General features: G+C 36.6%; 1 protein-coding gene across 2 annotated transcripts in view; it reads right to left on the reverse strand.

Moving 5' to 3' along the window:
* Positions 1-482: 482 nt before the first annotated feature.
* Positions 483-21,970, reverse strand: part of LMX1A (LIM homeobox transcription factor 1 alpha) — a 183,922-nt gene continuing 162,434 nt past the window's right edge. The window contains exons 4-9 of one of the 2 annotated variants that reach the window (XM_074220355.1): positions 11,867-12,039; positions 9,566-9,643; positions 6,711-6,780; positions 4,707-4,712; positions 4,181-4,333; positions 483-715 (exon numbers count right to left, since the gene is read on the reverse strand). In XM_074220355.1, coding sequence (XP_074076456.1) covers positions 555-715; positions 4,181-4,333; positions 4,707-4,712; positions 6,711-6,780; positions 9,566-9,643; positions 11,867-12,039 — 641 coding nt within the window. In that variant the 3' untranslated portion in view covers positions 483-554. Of the gene's footprint in view, positions 716-4,180; positions 4,352-4,706; positions 4,713-6,710; positions 6,781-9,565; positions 9,644-11,866; positions 12,040-21,970 lie in introns of both variants that reach the window. The other variant, XM_074220354.1, reaches the window with a different exon arrangement.

Genomic DNA, 21,970 nt, shown 5'->3' on the forward strand with positions numbered 1-21,970 from the left:
AAGTTTATAAAAGTAAATTATCTCATTTTATAACTTAAGTGCATCAAACATTTCCTTAAATAGAGTTCACACTGAAAATAAAGTTACTTTCGCTGTACAGTTGCTGCCTGTTACAATTAGGAATAAACTTTGATGATAAAGTATGAAAGGTTACACATACTCACACACACGTCCATCTCTCTATGGGTTCATAGATGGATAGACGCATGCACCTCTTGACAAGAGCTTCCCCAAAATGGTGGGAAGTTGTTAGGAGTCTCTAGGTATCTAATTTGCATGAGAATGTCTATATTAAAAGTCCCTGTCTTTAATGATAAACATGTCTTCATATCTAATGCTATGACTCTTATAGAAACATTAAAACTATGCAATCCATAACGTATTCTGTCTTTGGAAATGCTGGGCTATACCATATTGTTATTATACAGCATCCCCAAGAAAGGCCCCCACCCCCACCCTCTTCTTCCCTAACCTCCCAAACTAAGGCCAGTTGACCCCTGGTTTCATATGTTTGTTTCACTTGGGAGCCTAGCCACTGGACTCTAAGGGTGGACTCAAGAGGTGAAATAAGAATTCTGCATGGAGTACAGGTGGTCGATGGGGTTTCCCACCCGGGACTGCAGGGGCCCAGCTTCAGATGTTGCTAGGAAACAGTCACCCAGGTTACTGAGGGAGGTGTCATCACTATCTAGATCATGGAAAAGGGGCTCAGCACCTGAAATGGAAATAAAACACCAGTATGAAGTTTATCTTTTATTGCTAGAAAAATACAAGTCAATTCAATGAATATTTATTGAGTAGAGACTACAAGCTGACAAAAGTAGATAATTGACAATAGTTCTCAAGAACTTGGCCATCCTTTTAAGCATGCAATCATTGTAAAATAGTACTCAATACATATTTACATATAAAAAGAAATTATAACATAGGGCTAAACTGAATATAACCAAGTGCCACCACACATGGTCCAAGGAGTGAGGGGAGCAGCTCAGGAAGCCCAGAACAAAAGGGAAGCCATGCTCCCCACCCCCGATATCTCCTTTCATCTAATAATTTCAAAATCTTTGAATATTGGCTGTTAACCAACACACATTCATATCACACCACCTCATCTGCCTTCCAGTAAAGACTGAACTTCACCACTTCTGGATGCAATCAGCTTCATCAGTCAATTGGGAGAAAGCTAATATTCAATGAGATAAAGTGACTTGTTCATCATTCTATGGATGGTCAGGAAAAGAAGGTAGTATTGGCTGTAGTTTACTACTCAAATTTTCGTGAAGAGGGTTGGATATAGAAAATGATGCTCTGTGAATGGTAAGAAAACATGAAACAGCTCCATGACTGACCAGTGAAGCTTCAGGTGAATTCCATGTTCTATATTCAATGAATATTTAATAGCTAACATAGAGTCTACATCACACTTTTAAAAGTTTTAAACGTAAAAGGTTAGCAAAATGCTTTACAAATATTGCTTCATTTCATTCTTGTAACAATAGGAGGGGCTATTTTAAAAATTATATGTATATAATTATTTTATAAAATATTCCTATATTATTCAATTATATATTATTTTACAGCTGTTTATCATTTTACACAGGAGAAAACTAAAGAGATCAAAAATTAAGTGATTTTTCTGAAGTCTGTAGCTAGTGTTTGAATCAGAATTTGAACTCTGGTCTTTCTGATTCCATAACCAGTACTCTATCACCTGGATCATCTACCTTTCTCATTCACTTAGTGCCTCCAGAATCCCTAATCCCTTACTAGATTTTTTGATAAATAGATGACCTGGTCCCTGAGACAAGAGATAATTCTATGCAATAACTAGAGGAAAAATTACAAAGCAAAATAGACAAAAGTATAGAAATATACTATAGGCATCTGACCCCACCCCTAACTTAAGCAAACCTGGTTTGTGTGTTTGTGTGTGTGTGTGTGTGTGTGTGTGTGTGTATCTGATTCTAGGGAGAGGCAGGGAGGGAACCTCATTTGAGGAATAGTTATTCAATTTACAAAAGTTTTAATTTTAGGATTCCTTTCCAGAGCAAGCTATCTTAATGTCTTTAAAATATGAAATATTAATAGAATTGGTTTATGTACGTTTTTCCAGGAATAAGGCTATTTCATAAAAATGATCCATGTCTTTATGTTATGCAATTGAGACTACACCATACAAGGATTAACTGAAGGAGCAAAAGATGTTAACTGGAAGAAGAGAAGACAGAGGTAGGGCATGGTATCTACCTTCAAGAATTTGAAGGTTTGTCCCAAACAAGAGCAAAAAGAACTATCATGTGACTAAAGAATTTAGAATTTAAAACAACCGGTCAAAGTTGCAGAAAGTAATATTTTGGCTAGGGATGACTGAAAATGGAATGAAATTTTTCAGGAGTTAGAGAGATTCCCTTCATCAGATGTCAATCATTAAAAGAACTGAATAATTACTTGTAGGTGAGACTCATTGGCCCAGAAGTTCCTTTCCATTTCCAAGTATCTGAGATTTTGTGGTCTACGTTCATATACAAACATGGCAAGGAAATGAGGAAAGGATGTCTCAACACACATATATATGCAGCTGAAAATAGTAACAAAATACTTCTTGTAGAAAGCCATGACTATGAATGATAAAATTGAAAATTTATTTAATTTTTAGTTAATTAACAAATCAATGAAATTTAAAATTTAAAGATTATCCAGTTCAATAGATGAAAAACCAAGACCCAAAGGTGAAATGACTTGTACAAAGAGTCAGGATCTCAGCCCATTTTCTCCTTCCAGATCCAGTGCTCAGGTCATACAAGAATCAATGGACATTTCAAAATGACTTATTAAATTAAAATAATAGCACTAAGAGAGACAGAATGTAAGCTGCTAACCATTCATCTTCTCACCTAGCTCCTTGCTTTAGCCTACTCTTCCTTCCATTCACTCTTTTGTCTACACCATTGGTTGTTTCAGCTATCCTGATCAGCCTCTGGATCTAGCAAGTATTTCTTTAGTGTCTATTGCCTCTTTAGGAGCTCAATGAGGTCTGATTGAGTGGACCGGGTAATCACTACTGACCATATTGTGAGATGCATACATTTGGAAAGCAAGATAAGATTTGTTACCTCCTCCCTATTCAAGAAACAATATAGATAATGACTTCCTAACTTTCTCTGACTCTTGGAGTCTGAGTAAATGGAAGTGAGCTGGAGGAACCCAGCAAAAATATGCATGTCCCTGAAATAGCTTCATGTTTGGATGAAGGAACCTGCTGGTATCTGCTATCAGACAGCAGAGGGTGCTGATGGTATACAGCAATTGGATCTATAAGGATACCATTGAACAAAGGAAGTTGGTTGACTTAAGGCCCATAATTTGCATTTGATGTGGCCAATGGTTTGGTGTTTCCTCCTACCTGAAAAAAACTTATAATTAGTCTTAGCAACTATTTTATTTACATATTGCATACTATTGGTCAATATGAATCTTTCTTTGGAAAAACAAATGATGTTGTACATTAAATCTCATTTTCCTATGTTAGAGAGCAACTCTAGGCTACAAGCCTGGTTCCTACACCTTGCTCCTTTCCGCCAACTCATTAAAAGTTATTTAAATGATAAGTAGAGAGGATAGGTGCTTTTCTATAGTTATTTAGAACTGAGTTAAGTAATTCCCTACAGATTGACTATAGTCAGCATATAAGTCTAATTAGGAGAAAAAAAATCTTTTTAACCATTAAAGTTTGATTTATCATCCTTAGATTATTTAGAAACCTGCTAGTGTGCAGAAAAGGGTAAGTATAAAAAACTGTTACTTATGAGTCTATCCTCAGAGCTAATTACATGTTTAATTAAAGAATTCTATCTTGATCATAGGTATTATCACTAGAAATTATTTAATGAGCTTCTCTGGTCACCCTATCCTGGTATGAGAGAAAGGATCTTAAAATTGAACTGAATTGTTGGAATAGTAACTTTTATGATCCTAGGCAGTCCAGTAATAGAGTGCCATACATGGAGTCAAAAAGGCTTGGGTTCAAAATCTGATCTCAGGCATTTACTAAATGTGTGACAGTGAGTCAGTCACTTAACTTTGTTCCAGAAGCAGCCTTGTAAAGGAAATATGGAAAAATCTATATGCAAATAGGGATGGTTTCTTAAATTCAGTCCGGGTAGGATTTTGAGTTTCTTACCATAAGGATGCATGTGATCTCCAGGCATCTGGGGTGGGGTGAGCCCTTGTCTAAAGGGATCAGAGTTGTATACACTCTGTTCAATGGCTAGGAGTTGCTGTGGAGTTGGCAGTGCAGTATAGGGATTCATGATCCCTTCCATTCCAGTACTCCCTCCACCATTTGTCTGAGCTGTAGGACAAAGGAGAGGAGAGAAATCATTCTCATTGATCTAGAAGAAGGGAGAGATTATACTGTTTAGTCTCAACCAATTATCTGACATATATTGCAATGAGTTCTTTTACACTAGAGTTTAAACTCCTTGAGGACAAGGGACTGTCTTTATTTCTATCTGCCATTAGTATTTCCCAACTCTTGGTACAGTGTGTATTACACAGTAAATACTCAAGAAATGCTGATAGATTTGATTTTCTTCTCAGTGTGGTTGTAGCATGATAACTCTCCCAAAGCAGTCGTTTTTCAGAGGTTTAGAGCAGTGAACCAGAGGATCTAAGATCCTGCCCTTACCTTACCACGTCATTATAACCAACCTCTTCCCCCAAGTCTCTGTCTTCATCTGCAATCCAAAAGGTGATGGATATTTTCCATCTGCCTTAGTTGTTGTCTCTAGAGCTGTTGTGGGAGAATTTCTGGAGAAGACCAAGTGCTTCTGTGCCCATAGTCCTTGGATGCATCCTTTCCCATTTTTCTATTTAATTTAGGGGGGGCATCTTGGAACATCCTTTTGACAATGACTTGAATTTTTAATTTCAAGTTCTGGTCCAATGGAAATTATCATTATTATTATCATTAACTAACATTTCTTAAACATCCTTAGGGCCTAGTAATTCAAAACAAGTCAAGGAGCTTACAGTCTAATATGAGAGACAATGTACAAACAGCATTGCATATAAATTATTATATTCAGAATAAATTGAAGATGAAAAGAGGTATTAGAATTGAAATCCAAGATCAAATCTTTACTCTAATGCTTATGACTTGTGTGACCTTGGATAAGTCATTTGACCTTGACAGTCCTTATTTTTTTTCTTCATCTATAAAATGGCAGGGTTAGACTAAACAATCTCTGATCCAGTAATGTGGAATCAGAAAACCTGATTTGAACACAGTTTTCTTACTAAATATCTGTGTAACTTTGGGCCTGTTGTATCACCTATGGACCTTAGTTTTCATATCTGTAGAATGAGGCAGTTGAACTAGAGAACCTCCATTCTTTCCATCCCTGAACCTATAATCCTATCCTCTTCAGAATAGACTTATTACACAGGAATGATAGATTCAAGAATAGAGTCATTCCTCAGACTTAGGCTTCTTTAAACTGGACCATGAAGGGTGGTAGCCTAAAAGCATCTTAGTCCAACAGCTTTGCCAGTTTTTGTATTTCTTCCTTCTCCAGTGCATCTCTCCAATGATAATGACAACGATCTTTGATCCAAGAGGTAAGTAATCCAAGAATTCAATGACTGTAAAAGGGCTTTGAGTTACAAACTGCAAAGCTAAGACCACACATTACAATACAGAATTTCATTTAACTCAGTATCTACCAGAAAGACATGGTGCCAAAAGGATTTTGAAAGAACCATGCTAAGCAATAGGGACTGTATTGAGGAAGATAATATCAAACAGACCTTCATAGGAACTGCTGCTGTATCAATGACATGAAGATCCTAATTACATAAAGCAGCTTTTATTCATACATTGAATGGCATTGTCCCCATGACAATCATGTTAGCACAGGTGCCAACCCAAATGTATTGTCATATCCACTCTATACTCATGCATGCCTATGACACTAATACAAGAATTTATAAGATCACACAAATGATGTGATCTTTCCTTACTTTAAGGGAAGCAGGAAAGGAATAAATATTTATATAGTGCTGAGCACTGTACTAAATGTTTTATAAATATTATCTAATTTGTTCTTCACAATAACCCTGGAAAGAAAAAGCTGAAATTATCCCAGTTTTAAAGTTAAAGAAACTGGGGAAAACAGAGCTTAAGTAATTTGCCCAGGATTACAAAGCTATTAAGTGTCTGAAGCTGGATTTGAACCAGGTCTTCCTGACTCCAGATCCATTATTCTAGTCACTTTACCATTTAGTCATCTCATGCCACATTAACCCAAGAAAGGAGAATCTCCTTAGGAAGGGACAAGCAGAAAAGATAGTGTCGACAATATGGGATCAGTTGATGATGACAGGAAGAGAATGTTTTATAGGGTGTTGATGGCAGTTAGTAGCTACTGCCTCCATCATTAGATAGCCAGCCTGCATTCTTTAATTCAGGTGTCCTTGGTTCTACCACAATTCACATGTGACCTCTAGAGAGAATCAAGATGGTCCTAGTCTTTAAGGATGATAGAGGAGTCGGGTGAAAGATGTAATGTTGCTTAATTCAAAGATCTATTGATCGAGAGTTGAGCTTAGGTGGGGATTAGTGGTAGACAATGAAGTCTCATATTTAATTCTTGGAGGAAATAGAGAAGGAAATAAAGCATGTGCTATTGAGCAGGGGACATCCACCTTACCTGAACTCAGCCTCTGTGTATTCTGCTGATCTTGCTGTTGTTGCTGCTGTCGCCTTGCCAACTTCTTCATCTGGTGAAGAGGAAACAAGGGGGTTAGAATCTAGCCCACCTGCAGCAACCTAATGAGATGGAGGATGGGTGAGAGGGGAAAGGCAGAGGGATGGCCTCAGAAACAAAGCTATTTTATGAGTGAAATCACAGCTTGCTTCAGTTTGCATTTGGAGAAAGAGCTTGCCTCTCAGGACTCAAGACATTTTGGGGAAATGGCTCAATTGGAAACCATGCAACTGGTTATATTTCATCAGTAGAGATATTTTACAGATGTGAAGATTGAGACGCAGGCCGAGCTTGTGAAAAAAGACAGTATCAGTTTTCGAATTGAAACAACAGATTGACCAAGTAACATAATGAAAACCAACTAGGATTTACTGAGTTCTCCAATAGGGGAAAAGAAAGAAGCAAAGAGTCCCCAAATAAACAGTACAAAAAGTTTATACAAGTTTCAAAGAGAAAGAATCAGGGTAGGAGACTAAGTAAAAGTTGATAAGTCAAGGTCCCTAGTATTGAGGTTCAAGACTGATCTGTGCAATAATCCTTTTACCAGTTTCAGGGTAACAGGAAGAAGGAGGTGGTTTGGGACATAAACTTTTTCTCAGAATAGATTGTCTGATAGGATATCATGGCACATCCTATTTGGGGTTATTTGTATTTAAACAATGGTAGTCTACAGACTTATATAGGTGTAAACTAAATGAAATGATTCTCATCCACCATAGCTAGCAGTTAAAATGTGTGGAGAATAACTAAATTTCCTTAATTTCATATATAGTCACAAATTATTATTATAGGTCTAATAATCTCTAATAATAACAAAACTATTTCTATAATTTTAAAATTGTAAAACTTATAAAATTCTCCTCACAGTCCTGTAAAATAGGAAAATACTTGTTAATTATCATCAATCAGGTTTTTTAGACAAACAACCTATTATTTGAAAATATTAAGCAACAAATCTATGATTATACAATTAGTAAGTGTTGAATCCAGGGATCCAACCAGATTTACTGACTTTGTAGACAGCTGATCTAATAGGTAGGTGGAATAAATGAGTTTCTCATTTGTTTAAAGAAATTGAATTTAGAGTCACTTATAGCTATAGAAACAGAAGGTTTAGAATTGAAAGAAATCTTTGAACTCTTCACTTAAAGGTTAAAAAAACATGGAAGTCTGGAAAAAAGGAAGTGAAGTGCCCAATGTCAAACCATGTAAATTGATTTTTTTTGTTTGATCACAGATTAAATGCTAGAAGGGATCTTAGAATCCATTTACTCCAACCCTGTCATCTAACAGATATGGAAACTGAGATTTAGAATGGCTAAAGTAATTTGCAAAGAATATCACATTAATTGTAAGAGTCCTAGACAGGACTTGACACAGATTGTTGTTTTCTTTGTTCTGTCTTTCAACCAATTCCATGGTAACCCTACTACAGGTTATCTTCTCTAGAATATCCATTTAAAGTATTGTCTGGGGAATAGTGTGGTGTCACATTAAGCTTTTATCACACATGATGCCAGTAGCATAGATTAGTTGTTCCTCTAGTAAAGAGAAGAGTCCTAAAGGAATAGGGGCAGGGTAATAGGTTGCTACCATAGAAGCCAGGTCAGAATGAGGTGTTTTTTTAGGATTTTGTAAGACAAATGAGGGTTAAGTGGCTTGCCCAAGGACACACAGCTAGGTAATTATTAAGTGTCTGAGGCTGGATTTGAACTCAGGTACTCCTGACTCCAGGGTCAGTGCTCTATCCACTGTGCCACATAGCTATCCCAGAGAATGAGGTCTTTAGAGGTCAGGTGGCAGTAGGAAAGCCTAGTCAATGAAGAAGATGTACTTGAAATGAAATGGCCTTAAAAACACAATTCATCTAGAATCAAAAGACCTGGATTAAATTTTTGAATGACCTTGAACACTACATTATCTCAGAGATAAATGTCTCTTTTGTAAAATGTGGATATCACTTTATAAAATATACTTCAAAGAGTATTTGTTTTAAAAAGTGTGAATAACTCAAACATTAGATAACTCAATGACTATTACTGAATGAATCAGTTTGATGTAAAGGAAAGAAGAGTAGACAGTAGACCTCAGGTAAAGTTCCCAAATCCATCTATTACTAGGTAGATTCTCAAGCTACATTCCTGAGTCTCAGTACTCTCAACTCTAAAATAGGGATAACAGTACTTAGACTACCCTGAAGTATCATTCTCCTGTGTTGATGAGTTATCAAATGAGATTTTTTAAATGGAAAATTCCACATGATAGCAATATACTATTATACAGCGTATTTCAAAATTAGTGCAGTTTTACACTTTAATATAGTAATAACAATGATAATAATAGCAGCTAGTCTATCTATTTGGAAGTCCAAAATAAGAAGTTTTATGAATTGGTTGTTTTGGCTAATGACTTACCATTTACACCAACCAAAAATGAAGCCACAAGACTCAGATGTATAGTCTTCTAAAAGTCACCCTCAGACTTTGGGGGCACACTGTTTAAGTGTCAGCTGTTATTATTACTTCACTAGACTCAGTCCTGAATATACCAATTGGAATTTACAATGCAAGTTTTAGGAGAATATTTTCTATTTGTTAAAACTAGGCTTAAAGCCTCATTTTTATAATTAACAAGGTAAAGCATTCCCCCAAACATGTGATGGGATGCATACAGTTAGTTAGCGTGTGAATAACTAACTTGGCCACAACAAATGATCTCTTCCTAACCTTACATTTTTTTCAGGGATGCAACATTATTTCAAAGTATTTGGGTGGTATAAAGTCCAAAAAACAGGTTACCTTGGCTCTCTGATTTTGGAACCAAACTTGAACAACTCGAACACTCAATCCTGTCTCAGCAGCCAAAGTCTCTCTTACCTTAAAAAGATGCAAAGTTAAAAACATTAAAATTTCAAAAATCAGTAAAGATGCTGAAGCATTTTTTATATGTTACGTGCAAATCTATTACACATGTTTATCATGAATAATATCATATTTTTTCTCTAATACATAGATTTTTCTGGTGCACACTTTTTTTGTTTGCTTTGGGTTTTTTGGAAAATGGAGGGGTAGGGAATCAGTAGTTTGGGAAAAACTGAAATCATTTATTCCAAATTATCATAAAAGATGAGGAAGATCAGTTAAGTGCCTTTTTTTGGCTAATAACTAGTAAGTTTTGAATTCAGGGATCTAATCAGGTTTCCTGACTGTAAAAATAATGAAACTGAGCAAAACTTCATATGTATGGGTGTCTATGGAAGGTCTTTGTGAAGTATCAAGCTTTTATAACTTAACTAAGATTTTTGTGATATCCTGTGTAATTTTTCATATCTGTAATTATTTGATGACATACAATATATCATCAAAGCAACTGAATTTGATGTCTATGAATTAGGGATAGAAGAATAAAGCAAAGAGAGAAGAATAGAGGAGACATTTTGTAATAAGATCAAGGGATTAAGAATGCTTGTCAGAACATGTTGAAATATATATCCCTTCCCATCACATTTTGCTCTTGGATTTAAGTGCAAGTTTGGAACATACAATAAATCAGAAAATGGATGATTTTTGATAATTCTGATGACATGTAACAATTGGAGCTTGAAAAAAAAGCATGAGTTTTAAGAAGATATTCCACAAGAGGTCAATGTCAATATCTTCCTAAAGACATGGCTAATGGTCAGAAATCAAACAACCCAAAGCATATGAAAAAATCCCTCATTAAAATTTAATTCACCAAGAACATCTTATAAGAAGCAATCATGAACTCAAAGGTTTGAAACACCTCAAGGAGCTGTTTCCTAGAGGTTGAGTTTACATTGAACATTAGCCAACTCTTCCAGCAGATGTTGGACAATAGCCCACTGTTGAACATTAGCTGCAACACATTTATTAACAGACACCTAGAGCTTGAAGGTTTCTATGAAAATTACCTTTACAAGAGACTTACTGCTTTGTGCTTTATGGTTCATTTTGCAATTTATTTTACTCTGACTGTTGTTATATCTTTCCCTTTATTTATTTAGAAATATCATGGCATAGCAGAAGGAATATTGGACTTGAAGTTAGCAGAATGTCTCCTGTAGACAATCAACCTAATTTCTGCATCTCAATTTCCCCTTCTCTAAAATGGGGATAACCATATCTTTTGTATTTTTCTAGTAGAGTTTCTTACATTTTTGCTTGGTGCTATAATTGGTCTAATATGGAGGTGTCAAACATGCTGCCTAAAGGCTACATAAATCCCACGATACTTTGAAGTAATATTTTAAAAATTACAAAAACTTCTCTAATAAAGGTCTCATTTCTCAAATAGGGCAACTGAGTCAATTTTTTTTAAAAAAGTCATTACTCAATTCATAAATGATCAAAGGATATGGACAGTCACCTTTTATAAGAAGAAAACAAAGCTATTTATAGTCATATGATTATTAATTAGGGAAATGCAATTAAAGGGAAGAGTTTACATTAGTAATTTGCAGTGATTAAGCATTTTGATATAGTGAGAATAGAAAGTTAATTTATGTTTATGGGGACACAAATTTTATTATCTATGTTTTGATTATTTAGGGAAGGCTTCTGGAATAAGTGGGATTTCAGAAACAAGCTACTTTCCTTAGAGAATCCAAAGAAGTAGCATTTGTGATGAGACTAGAAAAAGAAATTCTCCCTGAAATTTTTTGGACAGGTCCAGGTGAGAGTGGAAAACAAGTTTTAAATTATTTTTTCTATCTGTCGTGATTTTCTAACAATTAAGCTTTCCCTAACACTTGACCATGTGTTATATCTGTATCCTCAGACCTCGTAGAGTTCTTTGTTAAGGCATTCTTAGTTTAAATGCATTTATATAATTTAGTTATCAGTGTTTGTATCCCTGGACTGTGTATATGCAGTATTATAAGGATCCTAGCTCATCTAAACTTTGAACCTTTCCCAGGGCAGTTTTCTGTATATTTAATTAATGAATGAAGAAAACATGCATGAGTATATGTATTAGCCTTAAGAGTAACTGCTAGGTTATAAAAGTCTTTCTTGATTCCCCATCAGAGAGATATATAATACAGATGTGGTCACTCCTTTCCCTCTTCTTTATTACAATACCTTCCTGCATGGCTTGGAGGAGACTTCAAATGAAGCCTTGAATGCTCTCCGCTGCTGAGTGGTCAGGATGGTCCTAGGGCGTTTGGGGCGCTTGTGGTCCTTGCCATCCTCAGCAACCCCTTTCCCTGTCCCATGGCCTGTCTTGCAAAGACTATCTTCATCATCACTTTTCCCTAAAAAGATAGAAAAAAAGAGAACTTATCAGTAGTCTCTTATTGGTGTTCATGCGTTGTTGTTTTGGGGAGGTTTTGGCCCCCAAATTATTGCCTCAATCCCTTAGCCAAAGAACTGGTCTTATAAATCTTCAGAATATGTGATTACAAATAGTTTGATTTTAGAGGATCAAAGACTGCGATTCCTGATCAAAGATACACACTCACACCCCTTCTCATCTTATGCTACTGGAGGCCTGAGAGCTGGCAATTTTAGTTGTTGCTTATTGCAATTGCTCTAAAAGGACTGTGGTCCTTGAGATGTAAGGTGCTCTGGGCATTATCTGGTCCAAACTCATCATTTTACAGATGAAGAAATTGGACCAACTCGATGAAAATAACTTGCCCAAAGTCACTCAGGTAGAAGTGGCAGAGCTGGGATTCAAATCCAGATCCCCTGATTCCAAATTCATTTTTATTTCTATTGTACCATGTAGGACTAGAACTATAGGAGTTTATTATGTCTTTAGAAGCATCAAGTCTGCAAATCTAGCAGCTGTCACCAGGTGAAAAATGGTACCCTCTTATCAGCAGATTCAGCTGTAGAAAATATGAAATAAGAGTTTGCTATCCTGTCTCATTAACTCATAGAAGTTTAAAATTTGAAAGAATATCAATTTTATATCAACATTTGCTATGAATATCAAAAAAACAATGAGAAATGGTTATGTATTCATCATAAGAATTTGATAAACCATGATATATAATATGACACAATAGTTACAAGAATCAGTGTAGGTTCTCTCTCCTCTCTTCTTTCTTCTCTCTCTCTCTCTCTCTCTCTCTCTCTCTCTCTCTCTCTCTCTCTCTCTCCTCTCTCTCTCTCTCTCTCTCTCTCTCTGTAATTGTTACCAACTCCTCTAAATCTAGTGTTCTCCCAGGTTCAAGCTTTGAATTTTCTCTTAATCTTGCTCAAGAAAAGTTGTTTCTGGGCAGCTAAGTGGCACAGTGGATAGAGGACCAGCCCTGGAGTCAGGAGTACCTGAGTTCAAATCTGGCCTCAGATACTTGACAATTATCTAGCTGTGTGGCCTTGGGCAAGTCACTTATCCCCATTGCCTTGCAAAAACTAAAAAAAAGTTATTTCTGAACTTCAAAAGTTTTGATTGACTCTTCATGACCTCATTTGAGATTTTCTTGGCAGAGATGAGTGATTTACCATTTTCTTCTCCAACTCATTTTACAGATGAGAAAACTGAGTACAACAGGTGACTTGTTCAGGGTCACACAGGTAGTGTCTGAAGTTGGATTTGAACTCTTAAAGATAAATTTTCCTGATTCCAGATCCTATGCTCTACCCAATGCACCACCTAGCTGTCCTTAGCTATAATTTCACCTGTTGCTATCAATGACTTGGATGAGTTTCTCTGAAAAAATGTTTGGGGGATTTGGTGAGTGCTAAGAAGCCTGAAAAAGAATAGATTTAGGGGGTATATGAACCCCAGTATTTGGAGGCTAAAATATTCCAATTATAAACTTGCCCTACTTTTGTCCCAAAGTGGAAGCAAAGTATGGGGGGCAAGTTGTATAAAGACAAAAAATAGCCTTGATGTAAAGACTAACAATCCAAAAATGGAAAGAGTTACCATTGGAATTCAAAGGGTTTTCTCACTTTGAGTTTTCTCACTATTTGGGACACTATAGGGGGATTCTTGGTCAGATGTAGATTGGTCTAAATTGAATATAGATTACCTTCTGGTTCTGAGACTTACTCTGGTATCTCTGTGTCCTCCCATTTTATAAGGCTCAAATTCTCAGTACAATCAATTGGGAACCATTTCCTCAGCTTTTAGTTCTTGGTCCTCTATCTCATTTCTATGACAAAGTAGTTTGTCCCTTAACTTCTATGGATCACAGATTTCTAATCTATTAAATAGAAGATTGAATGTGGATTAGATGATAGATAAGGTCCTTTCTAATTCAAAAATATCTCCTTTTGTGCTCTAGTTTTTTTAAGTGGCCAAATAGAAGACAGTCCAGATGGAAGAAAAGAACACACAAAAATTGGACTTTAATCCAATTCAAGCTTATTCTTTCAGATAGCTTTCTACATTATTCATACAAACTTCCATTTCCTAAAAGTAGAGATATCTGGGTAAGTTTATATTGTTTACTTTTTTATATAAATTCTTTCATTTCTGTGGTCCTATACACTTTATCTTTCTCCCAAACCAAATGATTTCTTTTTTTTTTAGAATGATGCCTTTTTGTTTGTGCATTAAAAAACTTTTAACTTAGAATAAATAATATACTGGTTTTCTTCATAAAGCTTGATTCATTTTAGATTTTATCTAAGTTCTTTCACTTCTGAGGTACTGTTAACTTTACCTTTTTTTCCAGAACTAAATGATTTATTTTTAAAACATTGATGTATTTTTTTGTTTGAACATTAAAAAATTATTTTAACTTAATAGAATAAATAATATACTGGTTTCCTCATAAAACATGATTATTTTTACTTCTGAGATTCCATTAATTTTGACTTTCTCCCCAAAATAAGCTATTTTTTAGAAGAATGACACCTTTTTTGTTTGTTTGAACATGGGGAAAAAGAAACCATACTTGTAACTTAATAGAACATATGCAACAAAGTAGTTTTCCTAGAAAAATTTTATTCCTTTCAATATGATTCATGTTAAAATATGCATATACGTGTAAGCAATGATAATGTTGTCAGTCATTTATACCTAAAAGTGAATGAGTTTTTTTTAACCTTTCCTGCCTTTTCACTTTAGATAGCAAAAAAGAGAATAAGAGTACCTGCCAAGAGATAGTGGGGAACAGTGAAACACTGAGAGAGGCAAGCTGGTCCCAAATCCCACAAACAGAATTCATTTTCATAATTTTGCTCAGAGCTACTCACTTGGCTAATTGAATCATCTTTTTTTTTATTCAGCCAATATTTCTCCTCTCTTCTCCTGGATGACTACTTGGAGGAGCTTGTGTAGCTCAATGAAACTATGAGCTAGGAGGTACAGGGTTAACCAAGACAGACAGATCATAATGGACAATTTTGACAAAAAGTGATCCACTAGAGAAGAAAATGTTGAACTACTCCAATATCATTGCCAAGAAAATCCCATGGACAGTATTAAAATGTATGACATCAGAAAATGGGCTCCTCATTTAGGTGGCTTGTCATGCTATGGGTTCAACAAGGTCATGAAGATATGACTGAACAACTGAACAAATTCTCCTCTGAATTTGTTCTCTTTAGTTAGAAATAAATTCCACTGAGTATTTGGTAATATAATAGAGAGAACAGAATATTATATTTAAGGTAAAAGGCCCTGAATTGGAATCCTATCTATGATATTTACTCTCTGTATGACCTTAAAAAGATCACCTGCATTTTATTGGGGTTCATTTGAGAAGGCTAATTTCCAATGTCCCTCCAATTCAAAATATGTTATTTCTGACATTAAATTTGGCACATCAGGTCACAGAGGATCATCTCAATATTTTCTTTGGTGTTTCTAAGAGTTGCTGAGAGCACATTGGGTGACCTGAGTTCAGACCCTTTCACTGGAAAATGTAGAGGATTGAATTTTGGGGAGTGTAGGCTACAGATTTAATAGATGTTTGTCATTCTTGTGCAGGTGATAAAATGCTATGAAAATGGCCTCAGTCGTTAGCAGAGCTCTTGGGATGAACCCTATGCAACTCTACTCCCACCCCACCACCACTACTCCATAAATTCTAATGCCTTCCTATTTCCTCTATGATCAACTGTAAATATAACCTGATCCCTTCCTACCTTTCCATTTATTTGAGCAGCTAGGTGACTCCATCCTGGATTTGGAGTTAACAAGACTCATCTCTCTGAGTTCGAATCTGGCCTCAGACATATACTAGTTGTATGACCCTGGAAAGTCACTTATTGCTATTTGCCTCAGTTTTTCTCATCTGTAAAAATGGCCTGGAGAAGGAAATGACAAATCACTCCAATATCTTTGCCAAGGAAATCCCAAATCATGTCCCAAGGAGTCAGATACAATTGAAAAACAATCACCATATTTCATCCAGTGTTGTAATCATTTTTTGCTTTAGTCTCCTCTTCTCTCTATTAGATTCCATCACACTATCTTGCTTGTTGTTCCTCATGCAAATCCATCCTTTTTTGAATGACTATGTTCCTTCCCCATAATGTTTTACCTCCATCATGACCTATGTTGATTGATGATTTTGCAGACCTATCTGAGAGGTAGGAGCATTATGATACAGGAAGGTCAGTGAGAGTGTTCTGAGAAAATTTTCAAGTGAGAATGAAAAGTGAGAAATTAAGTGGGAGAAAATGTAAATATGGATGCTGGGGACCAGGGCAGAGTTTTAGACTTGATGTGAGAATGAGCATTAACATGACTAAGAATTGGGGCAGCTGTTATGTGTTTTAGAAATGGACTGAAAAGATTAAATAAGACCAGAGATTTCACACAAAGGTAGGGGCTCTGTTCTGGCTCTAGTTTCTTCCTTTACCTCCTCCCACTCTTACAATGCAATGTATACTGGTATGGAAAGACACATGATGAAAAGGATGTAAGATAAGAGTCTGTCCAGAACAGAGTATCTGAACTATGGGTTTCTGAGGTCTTTCCTGGGTTTTATCCTAGATGGAGCCTGCAGGAGGAGTGCCCTAAGTAGGACATTTGAGATAGGGTGGACTTTTGTTCTGTTGACAGCTTTAGGGCAACTGGAGCCCTGCCTTTGTCATGACCCTTGGGCAGAATATCATTCTTGGTCAAACTGGTAAGAACCCAAAATAAGTCACAAACTCAGCATTTTGCCAAGAGTCAGGAATAATGCTAGAACATTGACTGGGTAAATCTCCCAGTGCTGCTAGAGAGAGAAGGAAGGGTAAAAGACGGCAGAAGGGAGAAATGTGCAACAACAAATGAAAAGAAGAGCCCTCTTCATGGTTCCAAGGCTCCCCCATCCAGATCTACTCATCATAATTTACTCTGACACTCCCAGGCAGAGATGAAAAGAACTCCACTTGCTGCTCTCTGACAGCCAATGTCAGCAGTACTGGAGGCAATTTCATCACAAATGCAGCATAAATCTGACTCCTGAAGGGAAAGTCCAGAGATTAAGTCTCCACACATTCTCCTACCAGGTGGAGATGAATTTGTTCTGTGTAAAGTTTGAACTTGTATCCTAAGGTCTTTTCTCCCCCAACTTCTTGTAAAAATGCTAGTTCTGGTACCAACAACCCCCTCTTTTGCCTGTTACTCCCACTCATTTATGACATAAGCAGTCACAGATGAAAGACTATGCCATGGTTTATGGCTCTGAAATTGGCCTGGCTACCTGTGGGGCCTTGAAGATTCCTTTCAGGTTGTTGGAAAAATTCCAGCAGTGTATAAACAGTAAAAGAGGCATCTGAGGTTCAGTTAAAATGAGAAGGAAAGGGAGGGAGCAGACCCCCTTGCTGAGGAAGGGGGAGGCATGGGAGGTCCTCAGATGCTTCTCAAATATATTACCATGAGAAATATTGTATTTGTTGGGTGGAAGTGGGGTGGTATGAAGAGGAGATTATGTTTAGACCGCATGGGGACCCAGGTTCTGGTAGGAGGAGAAAAGGATCTGAATAGGTTGGGGGGAAATTAATCTACAAAGCCAAGAGAAAACAAGGCCTAAGAGGAGCTCTCAGTCACTAGTCTGCATCCCATAACCCAAACCCCTATTCTCAGTAACCAAGAAGTCAACTCCTAAAGACCAGTGTTAAGTGACTGCAGATATATACAGTCAGGTAGGATGGATAGATAGGTAGGTAGATAGATAGATAGATAGATAGATAGATAGATAGATAGATAGATAGATAGATAGAAAGAGAAAGAAAAAGAAAGAAAGAAAAAGAAAGAAAGAAAGAAAAAGAAAGAATATCTATAGATATATACAACTGGAAGATAATCAGAGTGGGGAAAGATAATCAGCGAGAAGGCCTAGTATTAGAGAAGCCCAGGAAAGACCTATTCAAGATGGCACAATGTGAATTGAGTCATAAAGAAATCCTGGGAAGCTAAGGGACAAACTGGGAAGGGAAAGGATTCCAGAAATGGTAGATACAAGGGAAAAGACAGAGAGATGGAATACCATGTTCAAATAACAAACAAAAAGGTAGAAAGGCATCAGGTTATAATGAACTTTAAGTGATAAATAAGATTTTATATTTGACTCTCTTGGAGATTAGTGACCAGCAGTAGGGTGACATAGTTGGACCTATACTCTAGGAAAAATCATTTTGACAGATGAGTGGAGGATGAGTTGGAGGAGGAAGAGACTTGAGACAGAACAACGAATTAGAAGATTATTGTAATAATCCAGGCACCAGGTGGTGAGGATCTGATATAGAGAAGGATGATTTTAGGGTAGAGCAAGTCAAGGAAATTTTTCATGGAGGAGATAAGTGAGGCTTTGAATGGAGTTTTTACTAATGGATACACTTTGACTACAATGAAATAGAAAAATATTTAAAGACTAGAGAAATAGAATAAGTTACTTATTAAGGCAAAAATAAGCATGGAATTATTTCTAGGGAAACCTACAGTGTTATATAGGAAACCTAAAGGAAGCTTACATAGGAAAATTGGGAGGGGGGAATAGAGGGAAATGGAATGTGATCAGGTAGGGGAGGACCTTGAAAGCCACCCTACTTTCTTGAGCAGAGAGTGACATAATAAGATTGATGTTTTAGGAAAATTAGTTTAGCAGTAGCAAGCAGGATGGATTCAAGCAGAAAGACTGGCATCAATACCTTGGACTTTACACCTCGGTGGAGGGAGAAGGTGTGTTCATTTTAAAGGTTAGCTGAGAAATTATCCTGACTCCCAGCTCTAGGTGTTAATCCTGGAAGGATAATGAGGGGCTGGCTCTTGCTCAATCAATATAGGACCAAGGGCAAGCAGGTGAAATGCACCTGCTGGGAGAGCTACGCAAATACTGGGGGCAAGGTTGACGGCTTTGATACAAATACACGATCAACATAAGGAATCTACTTGGTACTTAAAAAACTGAATGAGGTAGTGGAAAAAAGTTTTTTTTTTTTCTCTGTTATGATCCTGAGAGGCAGATACACTATAGAACCAAGAACAACGAATTGATAGTTAAGTTAGGTTTGGATTTGAATCTTAACAATTTTACTTACTATCTCTGGTTACCTTAGACTAACTTATCTGGGCCTCAGTTTCCTTATCTGTAAAATGAGTACATAGAATTTAAAGACTTCTAATGTCTCTTCCACCTCTTTTTTTCTGATGAACCCCTATGAATTATGAATGAAGTTGTATGTCTTTAGATAAGTCAAGTTACTCCTCTGTATCTTTATTTATCCATATGTCAAATGGAATAGTACCTGCTTTATTTACCAAAGATAAATATGCATATTTCTATGGTGTTTTAAGTCTTACAAAAATACAAAGACTGAGACAAGAGAGGGAGAGAGAGAGAGGGGGGAGAGAGAGAGAGAGAGAGAGGGAGAGAGAGAGAGAGAGAGAGAGATCTTATAAGCAGGTAGGAAAAAGCAAAAAGCACTGGATTTTTGAATGTGTCTTTATGTTCGAATTCTGACTTTGCTTTCTGCTTGTATTACTTTGGCAAATCAATCTTTCAGACCATCAGTTTCTTTATCCATAAAATGAGTGATTGATCTAGGAGATTTGACTCTAAATCTATGAGACTGTGACCTCACCATGCTGTTCTGATGATCAAATGAGATATGATGAAATGGCGACATTTAGAAAAGAAATCTGTTCCATGAATACAGAGTGTCACGGAGAAAATAAAACTCTCACACCAACTAAACTATGACTAGAAAATCATTAACTGTCCAATTCAAATGCAACTGGGTTTATTTTTGCCCCCCTTTAAAAACAGACCCACAGCTGAGCAAGGAAGCATTCCTCTTTCAATGTGCTAATCATTTCCAGAGCTGGAGTGACAGGATGTTTGCCACCCTCCCAGGTCAGCCTCTAGGTAAAGTGTCCAAAGAAAGACATCTTTGTTCAGGGATGTCCACTGCAGATGAGCTTCTGTACCAGGCAGAGGGGAGTTCAGACCTGGGGCAGGCCACAAAGGGGAGTGGTGTGAGCTGAAGGGACTGGCATGGTACCTCAGAATGAATGTCTCCCCTTTTCTCTTCCCTCTACTGGTTGCTGTGCTTGAAAATAAAACCTTGTGCATGGGACAATGTAGAAAACATAACAGTACTAACACTGATTGGAAGGACGGACTACTGTTGATTTCTATGAAGATCAGTTTTTTTTTGTTCCTTCCCATAAACCTGGAGGGAATAGGATTCTATTTCCTACCTTCACCCCTACCACTCCTCTTTCTTGTGTCCCTTGTCTTCCATTATTATTCTTTTTTCCTATTTTCTTGGTCTTCTTTCCATTCCTTTCTAATTTTTTCTTTATTTCTTTTCCTCTTTTTTCTTCTCTTCCTTCCATTTTCTTTTTTCTTCCTCATCCTATTCTAAACTAACTCTGTCTCTCTGTCTGTCTCTGTCTGTCTGTCTGTCTGTCTCTCTCTCTCTCTCTCTCTCTCTCTCTCTCTCTCTCTCTGTCTCTCCCAGTCTTTTGTCTTTCTTTACTTTTTTTATCTGCCTTTCTGTCTGCCTCTCTTTCTCTCACTGTCTCCCTTTGACTGTCTCTGTGTCTATCAGCATCTCTCTCTCTGTGTCTCAGTCTTTGTCTTTATTTCTTTTATTTATTCTCTCTTTCTGTCTACTTCTGTTTCTCCCTCTTCCATTCCCCTCCCCTCCCTGCCCTTCTTCCCTCTTTCCCTCACCAAATATTTTTCCACTGAAAAAAGAAAAGCTTTGTGTTGATTGATTTTTAAACTAGTCATGGCAAAAAGATTTTCCTTTAAATAAACTCCTACAAAGGAAAAATAAATCAAAAGCATCCTAATTGTTATTCAGTCATTCCAGTCATGTCTGACTCTTTGTAACTTCATTTGGGGTTTTCCTAGGAGAGATAATGAGTGCTTTGCCATTTTCTTCATATCACTTTACAGATGAGGTAAGTGAGGCAAATGGGGTTAAACAATTTGCCCAGGGTCACAAAGCTAGTAAGTGTCTGAGGTCAAGATGTGAACTAAAATTTTCCTGACTTCAGGTCTAACACTATATCTACTGCACCACCAAAGTGGTACTTGTATAATGAAAGGTAATAGGAAAAAGGGAATTACATTCATCTTTATAGATATAAAGAAATAAATATATAGATATATGTTCATTTGTGAAGGAATTGGGGAGAAGGGAGTGATCAGTTTATACTAGTATTGATAAACTCCAAAACTGATATAAAGAACCAGAAAGTGCACTGGCTCTATGTATCCTGAAGAGATCATGAAAAAAGGTAAAAACCCAACATGTACAATAATATTTATAGCAGCTCTGTTTGTGGTGGCAAAGGATTGGAAATCAAGGGGATGTCCATCAATTGGGGAATGACTGATCAAATTGTGGTATAAGTATTTGCTGGAACACTATTGTTCTATTAGAAATCAGGAGGGATGGGATCTCAGAGAAGCCTGGAAAGATTTGTATGAATTGATGCTGAGAGAGATGAGCAGAAACAGAAGAACATTATATACCTTAACAACAATAGAGGGTGATGATCAACCTTGATGGACTTGCTCACTCCATCAGTGAGACAATCAGGGACAATTTTAGGGAATCTGTGATGGAGAATACCATCTGTATCCAGAGAAGGAACTGTGCAGTTTAAATGAAGACCAAAGATTATTACCTTTAATTTTAAGAAAAGTCATCATATGTTACATAATTTTGCTATCCCTAAGATTTTCTTTCCTCCTTAAGGGTACGTTCTTTCTCTCAACATGTTCAGTTTTGATCTATGCATATAATGAAAAGAAATGTAAAGACTATCAG

This window comes from Macrotis lagotis, chromosome 2 (assembly GCF_037893015.1).
Source record: "Macrotis lagotis isolate mMagLag1 chromosome 2, bilby.v1.9.chrom.fasta, whole genome shotgun sequence".
In the NCBI taxonomy this organism is placed as follows: Eukaryota; Metazoa; Chordata; class Mammalia; order Peramelemorphia; family Peramelidae; genus Macrotis; species Macrotis lagotis.